The sequence below is a fragment of the Crocodylus porosus genome, unplaced genomic scaffold, assembly GCF_001723895.1.
Source record: "Crocodylus porosus isolate Cpor-Errol unplaced genomic scaffold, CroPor_comp1, whole genome shotgun sequence".
Taxonomy (NCBI): Eukaryota; Metazoa; Chordata; order Crocodylia; family Crocodylidae; genus Crocodylus; species Crocodylus porosus.
The window spans coordinates 4586721-4597951 of record NW_017728923.1 but is presented as its reverse complement, the minus strand read 5'-3'; the positions used below and the strand labels follow the sequence as shown (position 1 = coordinate 4597951).

The window sequence follows — 11231 nt, the reverse complement described above, 5'->3', positions numbered from 1 at the left end:
AACATGTTAGCTTTGCCGTCTGGTGTGACGACCAAGTTACCCATGTCGTCCTGCAAGGGCCCCACATTACCTGGGACCTTCTTTTTACCCCCTACGTATTTAAAAAAAGACTTCTTATTGTCCTTAATCTGGGAAGCTAATCCCAGTTCCATCTCTGCCTTGGCCTTCCTAACTGCCCCCCTACAAAGTATTTGTATTTGATATTAATGTATTTGGATCTGTCCCAATTTCTCTAGAGGCATCTATTGTAATAAGTCCTGGATCTGGGCTTCCAGCATGCAATTTAGCATACTGTCATAATTTAGGGTTTTGGAGGAAGAAGCACCTTTTGCAAAAGCAAAATGATATGTTCTGCTCCTACCAAGGGGTTAGAGCAGTCTCTGCTGCTTCTGCACAGCAGCTTCTTTTTCACCTCTCATGCTATTTCTGTTACTTGAACTTTCTGTACTTTTTTGAGAGTTGTAACCAGGGTGTCTCCTCTAGATAGATTAATCTCTTTCTTTTTAATGAATGGATTAGAACTGCTCTTCATGTAATTCAAGCTAGGTCTTCCTGAGTTCTGTCTTGCTTCAGCACGGCCTCTGGGATCTGGGTGATTGTTTCCAAGTCATCTGATCCTTAAGCATTCAGTGTGTCTTTACCAAGGTAGTACTTGTAAAATGGGTTAATGAATTTCTGGTAGCTGGTAGGGTGGTCCAGGAAATATGTTGCTGTAATTCAGAGAAATTTCCAAGACTTTTTCCCAATTCTCTATGGTAAATCTAAGCCTGTCATCTTATAATTTCTCAGCAGTCCTTGCCTAGCTGAGAGAGACTCCAGGGGCTAAATCCTGTTTTACCTTCACATGCCTAAGTGACACTTACATAAATGTGTAACAGCAATTTTTGACACTTGCATACTGCTTAGATTACACATAGTTGTGCTTTCCCTGAATTTCTGTATTGGGGAAGCTCAGTAGGTTGCATTCTGGGTTAAAGAGTGTCCTGGCAATGCCTAGCCCGTGGTCTGATGGCTAGAGCCTTCTGTGGGGAGAAAATGCAGCTTTAAACCACTTTTGGTTAAGGTGGGGCATGGGGGCTAGAGTCTATCTCCTGTTCTCTATGCAAATACCCTAGCCACTAGACTACTGGGCCAAGAGTTAAGAGGATACTCTTCCTCCACCATTTGTCTATTGGCAAGCGCACACACAGGCTGTTTCTGTTCTTTACAGATAGAAGTAAAATCCAAACTGTGCCCAACTGTCAAAAATGGCCATTTCACAGCTCTGTATGTGTTACATAGGTATGTGAAATGAAATAGGACTTAACCCATAATGCCCAGTGAAAGAAAATGAGAGTTGGACACCTAACTTTCCAAATGGTTTTGTAAATCCAAGTAGGAACTTGTCTGCCCTTTTAGCCACTTAAATTATGTTTTACAACATAATTTAGCCTAAGGTCTGCCAGTGACCCATAGCCATCATTTATCATTTTACCAAAACGCTTATAATGAGTTCATGTCCTAGCAAAGGTCCTTCTTGCTGTAAGAAAGGAAATTGTTTTCTCTGATATCTTTTTGAGGAGGGGGAAAAAGTATTTGGTCCAAGTAACCATATTAAAATCTGTGGAAACCATACTTATGTGGATCTTTTAACCCTAGATTTTCTATTAAAATGTGGCCATTACATGCACTGTCCACAAACTGAAGGATGCTGATTCAGAGGTAGTACGCATCTGGTTTAAGAGCGCTTGAGCTATCAAAAGAATAAGCAGAAGTGCAGGGTTAAATATTTGGGAGACCAGCTTTGAGTTTTCTCCCACTCTAGGCCTCTCAGCTTAAAGCTCCCCTCATTGATTAGACTTTGAGTTGTACTTCTTATTGTCTTGTCAGAGTATGGTTCAGGTTAGTCCCGTTTCTTACATTGCTTTTCAATCTGAGTCTTGGATTCTCACTTTCTGTCCTTCACCATTAATCTGTATCTGAAGAGGGGACTCACAGTTCAACATCATTCTTTAAAACCAGGGACTGAAACTTCAATTTGAAGTCTCTGCGTCAAATTTATTATTTACATCCCTTAGAATAGCTAATATTCTTCTGAGGTTGCTAACATATGTTAATTCCAGTAGGATCTAATTAACTGATGGTAACAAAACCAGCCCAATTCCATCTACCACCAGGTCAGAAGATTGCTCTTACATCATGGTAATGTGTACATTCATAGCCTCTAGTTTTGATTATTGAAGCTAATTATTATAGACAGAGCTGGCAGCTCTGCCCAAAGTTAGGGTTGTCTGACAGTTCCTGGTATAAAATTGTGTTTTCAGTTGTTTATAATGTTGCCAGACTTTTTGCATTTAAGCTGTGTGTTATGTCCTTTTGGAAAGTTTGGGTCAAGAAAAGAAAAGAAAGCCATTTCTAAGAATGAAATTGAGAAAAAACATGTTTTGCCCCCTATAACAAGGGGCTTGGTGCTCCTGCTAATTTAAGAGCAGGTAAGCTGCTGATGAAGCAGGTGGCAGGTGTAGCAGAAGGCAGTCAGGTGCCACATGACCAAGAAGGGGCTGGCCTTGCAGTATATAAGCCCAGAACCCAAGCTGACCTGCAGAGCCATGGAGAGAAAAAGCTTCTGAACAAAAGGGCTGCGTGAAGCTTCTCACTAACACCTAAGATGGGGTAAGCAAAACTGGTGGTTTAGGGATTGAAACAGGGGTAAAAGAGGTCTCAACTAGCCTGGGGGCAGGGCCAGGGCCTGAGAGAGGGGCCAAGGTCCAGGAGCAGGGTGAGACCTGGGGCCAGGGACCTGTAGCCCATGAGGGGTGAGAACAAACAGGGCCAGGGAGCCCAGTGTTCTCAACTGGCCTAGGAGTGAGGCCAGGACCCAAGGGTAGGGGTCAAAGGCTGAGGAGGGCCACAGCTGGAGACTGACAGGGCCAGGGATCCAGCACCTCCGAGAGGTAGAAACAGGGCCAGGGACCCAGGGCCACACCTGGGAGCAGCAAAGATGGGCAGAGTTCCCAGGTCTGGGTGGAAGGAGATATGGACCTGAGCCCAGGTCTGAGAGGATGCAGGCCTGGGCTAATGAGTGATTGGTAACATCTGAGGCTTGGGCATGGCTATAAGGGAAAATGAGGAGGCTACATAATTAGGCCTTAAGGTGATGAGCAGCGACATTATCTGTGTTGAAGAGATTGAGATCTCACTTGGGAAAGCCTGGGGCATCCTCCTCTTTCTTAAAGTGATACATCAATATATGGCAGGTGAGTGGAAGGGGAGATTGCCCACAGAGAACAAAGCTGACAAGAGCTGAGGGGGCTCCAGGGACTTTGCGGCCATCCCTGGGGAAGACCCTATTATACCCTTCAAAACTTCTTACAACTGTTTTCCTTGAGTGTTATCAGACTTTGGAACTAAGACTTGAAGATTGGCAGTAGGGTTATTCTGGTTATAAGGAATGTACCCTTTGATGTTCCAATGAAAAGTTGTCTCCATTTGGCTAAAATGGAAGAAGCACTTAGGTGCCTGAGGAGGCTTGTGAAAAATATCAGTGTGCACATGCTTAGTAATGGTAGTAACTAGAGTTGAGTGACTGGGGGCATAACCCCCAGGCACCAATTTTTGGGAGGGTGCAAGAACAGCTCCTGCTGCTGCCCAGGGCACAAACTGCTTGTTTTGCTTCTGCTCAATAGAGTTCATCAGCTAAATTCTTTGAAGCCTCTGTACTGAGCATACTGCATTATCCCCTCCGAGCTCCTTCACATATGTGCCATCTCCACAGAGCAACTAAGCATGCTCCAGGAGTTTTCCTACTATTGCTGAATCCTGTGGTAAAAATAGTATATGCTTATCTAATTAAATATTGTTTCATAATGCAATATGTACATGGGATCTGAACTAAGGTTGCAGAGGTGGTCTGACTTCGGGCACTGTCTGACTTTTAAGTGCTTATCTTTGTTATAACAATAGCTTCTTTTAAAAACAATTTATATACAAAATCTTCTCAATTTGAAGTAGGATGTGAATTACTTCTTTTTCCACCCCTCTCTGAAATAAACATGATAAGGAGTTGCAAGTAAATACTGTCAATTCTTCACTTCCTTTCTTCCTCCTGTCTTCTGTTTCTGCATCTAAGTCTTCCCCTCGTTCTGCCCTTCCCACTGCAAGCCATAGTCCAGATAACAAGGAAGCATACATGGATTTAAGGATATGTTACTACCCCCCTACAGCTAACCTGAGACTGCTGCCAGGACACAAGCTCTGCCCACTTACTCCACATATCCTGCTTGCTAAAAAACACTGAGTCCAGGGATACACTCTTTAGCATATGTCCAGGGAAACTCTCAGGATCTCTGTTTTGGGCAAGCTTCTGAGAGATGCTAGTACACCCAGCAGTGCTGTAGTAGCGACTAGACAAAATGGCTCTTAAGCACACACCAAGCAGAAATAAATTCAGATACAGTTTTTTCATCTGATCTAAGGGACTCTGGGGGATTTAAACTGATGCTCTGAAGTGCCACAAGAAGATGGAAGCAATACCCGTTTATACTCCCTGGATTCTCCTCTTGCCAGTAGCATAACTAAGGGGAGGGAGGAGCAGGACACCAGCCCCAGGCAGTGAGCTGGGCAGGACCACAACAATAACTGTCATTGCCAGCCTGACACTGATGGCAGCAGCTGCAACCCAGCCACTGCCCCATGTGCCACTACCATCCAAGGTGCAGGACTGACATGCCTTTTAGTTTAGTTCTGTTTCTGTCTGGCCTGTCATGGTACATCTGTACTCCAGAGGCCCAGCTTCCACAGAGTGCTCAAGAAGAGCTGGGGCAGTCAACAGCAGAGGAAGGATGGACCATTAGAGCTCTATTAATTTTTCCTTAAGAAAATAAGAGTGTTAAAGTGTTGACCTGGTTTTCAATTGAAGCCAGACTTTGATTGGCAGGTTAGGATAACCTCCATATTTTTCCTATTTATGTAACTTGCTGCAGGCAAAGTGATAAGACATGAAAGGGAAAGTTGGACTACTTCCTTACAACAGCGAGACCATAGTAAGAGATTTTTTGATTTCTCTGTTCATCCATAGAGACTTGGATTGCTAGATCTGAAAGTAGGCTCATGGCAAAGCTAGAAGAGTTGTGTGCCAAGCAGTCCAAGGCATTGGCCCCACAGCACAGAAGGTCATCATCAGCTAAGAAGTAGGTCCTTTTCTCTAAGAGTTAGCTTTTGTACACATTGGGTGGCTGTGATCGGGAGCAAGAATGCCTAAAAATCAGTGGTTTCACTTAGGCATTTCTCCCTAGTCTGGTATTTAATATCATACTAGAGATGTGCCCAAGTAGGCTTTTATTTATTTATTTTTCTTAAAGGGATAAATTGCACGCATTTATGGTGATATCTATAGATTTTTTTTTTTTTTTTAAATATAGATTCATAGATGTTAGAGGCTGGAAGGGACCCAACAAGATCATCGGGTCCAGCCCATCTGCACTAGGTCAGGCAAGACTGCTGGGATCAGATGACCCCAGCAAGGTGGGTGTCGAGATGCTTTTTGAAGATCACCAGGGTAGGGGATTGTACCACCTCTGCGGGGAGCCTGTTCCAAATCCTTGGTACTTTAACTATAAAGAAGTTTGGTGGTGTTTTTTTTCTCCTTATGTTCAATCTGAAGCGATCTTCAGTCAGTTTTTGCCCATTGTTTCTTGTCTTCCCTTGGGGTGCCTGGGTGAACAGATGCTCCCCCAGGCCCTGATGCATGTCCCTAATATTCTTGTAGGCTGCCACCAAGTCCCCTCTAAGTCTACCTTCTCCAGGCTGAATAGTCTTATGTCTTTCAGCCTCTCCTTGTATGACCTGGTCTCCAGACCTATTAATCATGCATGTGGCCCTCCTTTGGACACTCAAGCTTCTCCACATCCTTCCTGAAGTGTGGCACCCAGAACTGGAGGCAGTACTCCAGCTGCAGTCTCACCAAGGCCAAGTAGAGTAGGAGGGTGACACCCCTAATTGTACTTGAGATGCATCAGTAGTAGATGCATGTCAGTGTTTGATTTGCACTGCAGTTATAGCATCACGTTGGTGGCTCGTGTTCATTCTGTAGTCTATCATGACCCTCCAGGTTTCTTTCAGTTGTGGTGCTGGCAAATGTTGCACTGCAGAGTCTGTAAGTGTGTTGCAGATTATGTCTCCCCAGATGAAGCACTTTACATTTCTCTGTGTTAAACATCACCAGGTTATGAGCTGCCCATCTCGCAAACCTGTCCAGGTCAGCCTGTATCCCCAGCCTGTCCTTGAGCATGACCGTACTCCCCTATAATTTGACGTTGTCTGCAAACTTTGCTAGTATGCTTTTAATACCTGAATCCAAGTAATTGATGAACATGTTGAAAAGTACTGGTCTGAGTACTGAACCCTGAGGGATGCCACTGGTCACCTTCCACCATGCTGACTTAGTTCCATCTGTTAATACTCTCTGGGTCCTACCTCAGAACCAGTTACGTGGACACCAGACCGTAAAGTAGTTGAGGCTGCATTTTCCCAATTTTACCATGAGATCATCATGGCAGAGTGCTCCTTCCATGAGATGTCAGGGCAGTTGAAGTTGCCCATGACAACCATACACTGAGAGCATACAGCCCCTGCCAGTTCCCTAGCAAATGCAAGGTCAAGATCTTTCTCTTGGTTAGGAGTCTACTACAGACCTCCTATTGTTAAAACATCTTTACTGTGTTTCCCCCTGTCACACCATGGGGTCCCCAAGGAAGGCTGTGATGCTCCTAGGGCTCCATGTTCATGCCAGTCTTAACTAATGGGCACCCTTTTCCTTGCCTGCCACATCTTGCTGGTAATTGTAATAAATTGGGAGGCTGCCCTTGAGTTTACGTTTGGACCCCACTGAACCCTGTGAGTTCTTGGACTCCTCTTGGGTTCCGCTCAAAATGAATGAGTCATGGGACACCCTCAGCCTTATGGGCTAGATGTGTGCCTCCAAAACTGCCCCTTTACCACACCCCAAGCCTCGCAGATGGCATTCAGACATTGTCTCTTTGAGGCCTTGGTCTAACTCGGCCTCCTGTCATCACCAGGCTCTGCTCACCCCCTGGCGCTGGGCTGTGCTCACTCTAGTGGGCCCCAGTGAGGCCTCCTTCTCTCCCAATAGCCTCAGCCATGTCCACTGGTCTATAAACAGCAACCAAAAAATGAGCCCCTGGGTTATAACATAATACAACTAGTTCAGGGTGCGCGCTGTCCCTTTTAAAGAGTCAAACTTCCCTGCCCCCCGGCATTAAGTGCCTTGTAGGCCAGGGTACCTGGTGAGCTCCTGGAGCCCCATTATCCCTATTGCGGCATGTCAGGTGGCCACAGCGTCTCTGGGTAATCCTTTTCTGCAGGCTCTTTCCCCTGGCTGCTGCCGAAGAACTAAGCCCTGATGGCCTCAGCCCTGGGGTTTCTATGTGCCCAGGGCCCTGCCATCTTCCAGTCAGCTGAACGGGTGCAAGTGCAGGTTAATTTTCTTTGTTAGTCTGCTGCCATAGTAACCTACACCTGTGGGGTTTCTGTCTGGCTCCTAGGGCCCTCTCCCTAGGGAGTTTCTGCTTTTAAAGGAGCAGGCACTTTAGTGCCCTGCGACACCCACGTAATCTAACCCAGAGGGTCTCAAGTCACCCTTGTTGGGTGCCAAACTCCACTTGTAGGGAAGTTTACTGATCCTTCACATAAAGAGCTACACCCCCCGCTTTCTAGCAACACATTCTCTCCTGTACCTGTAGTCCAGTCATAGGTGGAGTCCTACTAGGTCTCTGTTATTTCTATGAGATGGTATTGATTTTTTTTTTTGTGTAGCAGAAGGGCCAGTTCCTCCTGCTTTTTTGAAGTCCAAGTATATGACATCAACCTCATTTCCCTTATCCAGGTGGTGAGTTATCTGATCGTAGAAGGAAATGAGGTTGCCATGACCTGCCCACAACAGCCATGTTGGCTGTCTTTTAGAATACTACCCTCTGTTAGCCAATCAAAAAATGGATAATTTTTTCCAGGATTTTACCAAGGATTGAGGGCAAACTGATTGGCCTGTAATTCTCTGGGTCCTCCTTTCTCCTTTTCTTGAAGATGGGCACCACACTGGCCCTTTTCCAGTCTTCTGGAACCTCTCTCGAGCACCATGAGTCCTCAGATAGCTTTGCCAGAGGCTGCACGGTGCTGTTGGCCAGTTCTTTTCGCACTCTCGGGTGTAGTTCATCCAGTCCTGCTGACTTGTAGCTATCCATCCTCTTTAGGTGTTCCCCCACAAGATCTCCGCCAACTATGGGAGAGTGATCACCCGCATCATCATCATCTTGTATCCTGTCAAGCAGGCTAACGCCCTTGGAATACCGACACAAAGTATTTGTTTAGGAGTTTGGTTTCCTCCTGAGTGTCATTTATCAGTTGTCCCATTTCGTCCAGTGGGGGCCCTATGGTTTTTCTTTCTTTCTTTATTTTTTTCTGACTTCCTACATATCTAAAGAAGGACATTTTGTTGTCCTTGATTCCAATTGCCCATTTGAATTCAGTTTCTGCATTTACTTTTCTAATCCGCTTCCTACAGGTGTAGGCTATTGCTGTCTACTCTTCTTTTGGTGCAAATTTCTGACTTCCGTCCCCTTTTATAAACTTCTCTTTTCAATTTCAGGAGGTCCATGACTTCGCTATTGAGCCAAAGTGGTCTTTCCGCCCTTTTGGTGCCTTTCTTATGAAAAGTAATGTATTTCCTTTGTGCTCCTGGGATCACTTCCTTGAGGAAGGACCACTCTTCTTGAACTCCTTTCCCCATTGGACCATGGTCCCCCAGGGCCTTGCCAACCAATCTGATAAGGTTGTGAAAGTCAGCTTTCCTAAAATCAAGGATTTCTAATCTACTGACTGATTTTTCTTGTCTTACGGTGGATGGAAAAAGTGATCATCTCATGGTCACTGTTGCCTAGTTTCCCTTTGATCCTCAGGTTGCTCACTAGATCATCCCCTTTGGTCAGAACCAAGTCCAGGACTGCCTCACCCCTGGTCAGCCTGTAGAATTCTTGAGTCCTAGCTCTTCTCGCAAAGCTTCCTCACTTGCGCTGCAGTAAGATCTTGTTGAGTGCTCGTCCTGAGATGTCTGGGTAGTTGAAGTCACCCATGATGACCATGCTCTGAGAGGGTGCAACCTCTGCCAGTTCTCTAGAGAATTCCTGGTCAAGCTTTTCCTCTTGGTTCAGAGGTCTGTAGTAAACTCCTGCAGTCAAATCCCCTACTCCATGCTCTCCCTGTATGTTGACCCAGGGGGTCTCCAGTCACCCTTGTTTATTGCCAATCTCTACTTCTAGGGAGGTGTATTGTGCCTTCATGTAGAGAACAACTCCTCCACCCTTCTTCCCAACATAATCCCTTCTATGTAAGGTGTAGCCCTCTATACCTGTGGTCCAACCTGGTGGGACTCCACTTATGATTGAAAGGGAGAGGTAAGCAGAGCCCATTAAAAATAGCTGCATACATTGCAACAAGGGCTTGCAAAGTCAGTGGCTCTTGGAGTTACACAATTGGCATTGACATTGAATTTCAATGAGATTTAAGCATCTGACTCTCTGAGAACTGTTTGGAAATCCCAGTCCAAATGATCTAATCTATGCATTGGTGCCCAAACTACATTCATATTGGATGTAGCCCAATTTATACATATTGAAAAGAGCCAGTTCAAGGCCCACTGAAACAGATTTCTTTAGACTAAAGAGGACTAGGAAGATGATCTAAGTGACTTGAACTTTGTGCAAACTGAAGATGTAGCTGCCAGGGAAATCGGAGAGGAGGAATTTTACAGCAATTAAATCGGTCTGTCTTGGAGATTTGAAAACTTTTTGGGGTAGAAACTTCCTTTATTGGGGTGTTCAACAATACCACACATGTCAGCACTTGAAGGGGGGTGGGGGGAGTCCTAACTAACCTTACAATAAGGAAACCTGAGCGATCAGAGGATTGTTGTCATCCACCTAAGGATAAAAGTCAGAACATCATAATCAGTTCTCTAAGCTGACATGTATTGACATCTTCTCTGAAGGCTGGCTATAAATATCACTTCTTGCCTAGTCTGGTCAGGGTAACATATGACTGTCTAGAACTTTAACTGAACCAAGTTGTTGTTTGGGTCACAATATGGGGAAAGTAGAAAACCTCTCTCTTTTTATTTCAAGCGCTTTGAACTATTTGGAAATAGACAAATTGTAAATCAATTGCATTCAATCCTGTCTAGCCCAGATCCACATCAGTAATATGACAGCAGTGTGCTGTGAACATAGATTTGAACTTTTTATACCAAGGATAATCTGAATTTGGAAGATGCAAAATTTTAATCCTGGCATTTATATTTTATAACAGGCAGTCTGAGTCTGAACCTGTACAGGAGCAAGGAGCACAGTCTTCATCTTGATCTTTATTTATATCCTATGGCCTCTTTAAACACACATGGCATTGAAACAATGATTTCTGTTCTCAGAGAAGCTGTCTGCCTACCACCTCCACCAAGCTGTCGAAGTATGAAGATAGTGGAACTACAGTACCATGCAGAGCCCCAGACAGTATATATAGATTTAAGGGATGCTAAACCACAGAAATCAGAATCACCACCTAATGAAAAGCTGAGGTAATTACTGGGCTTTGATGTTGGGTTTAAAAAAAAAAGAGAGAGAGAAAGAAACAGAGCAGAAATCTGATTCTGTCTGTCTCATGCCCTTTGGGGAATGTGTCTCTCTCATGTTCCTGCATGTCCATGCCCTTCATACAGAAAGGGTGGCCCTCTAGTGGAGAGAGAGCGAGAGAGAGAATCTTTTAAAGGGAAAGTGCCTGGCCAGAAATCCAGGTGGACAGCTAAGTGATTTCTAGTTCTGGTTTCTGAATTTCCTATGAGTCTAAATGATGTTTAAACAGCAAGTTCTGGGAGCCTAGACTCTTCCCAAAGACGACAGTGAGTTCTGACAATGGATCTCCTCATTCTCTGGGGGAGGTATTTGCCTTCTTCCTGAGATGTAGCTTTGCTATAAATGGCTTTGAAGAAAATGGTAGTTTGAAGAAACTAGGTAGATAATAAAGGCCAGGGAGGTACTTTAAGTGTTGTGGTCTTATAACATGAGTCTAGCTGTATTTTAATAAAGAATTCTAATTTAATTTGTGGGGATGATAAATCTTCAGCAAGCTCAAATTTAGCTTAAAGCAAACTGTTCAGGTAGAGGTAGTTACGAGATAATTTATCCTGG

General features: G+C 44.6%; 1 protein-coding gene across 4 annotated transcripts in view; it reads left to right on the top strand.

Moving 5' to 3' along the window:
• CUNH16orf71 (chromosome unknown C16orf71 homolog) overlaps positions 1-11231 on the top strand; it is a 203623-nt gene that overhangs the window by 30984 nt on the left and 161408 nt on the right. For 3 of the 4 annotated variants that reach the window (XM_019539985.1, XM_019539983.1, XM_019539982.1), the window contains exons 6-7: positions 5057-5168; positions 10475-10621. In XM_019539985.1, coding sequence (XP_019395530.1) covers positions 5057-5168; positions 10475-10621 — 259 coding nt within the window. The remainder of the gene's footprint in view (positions 1-5056; positions 5169-10474; positions 10622-11231) is intronic. The other variant, XM_019539984.1, reaches the window with a different exon arrangement.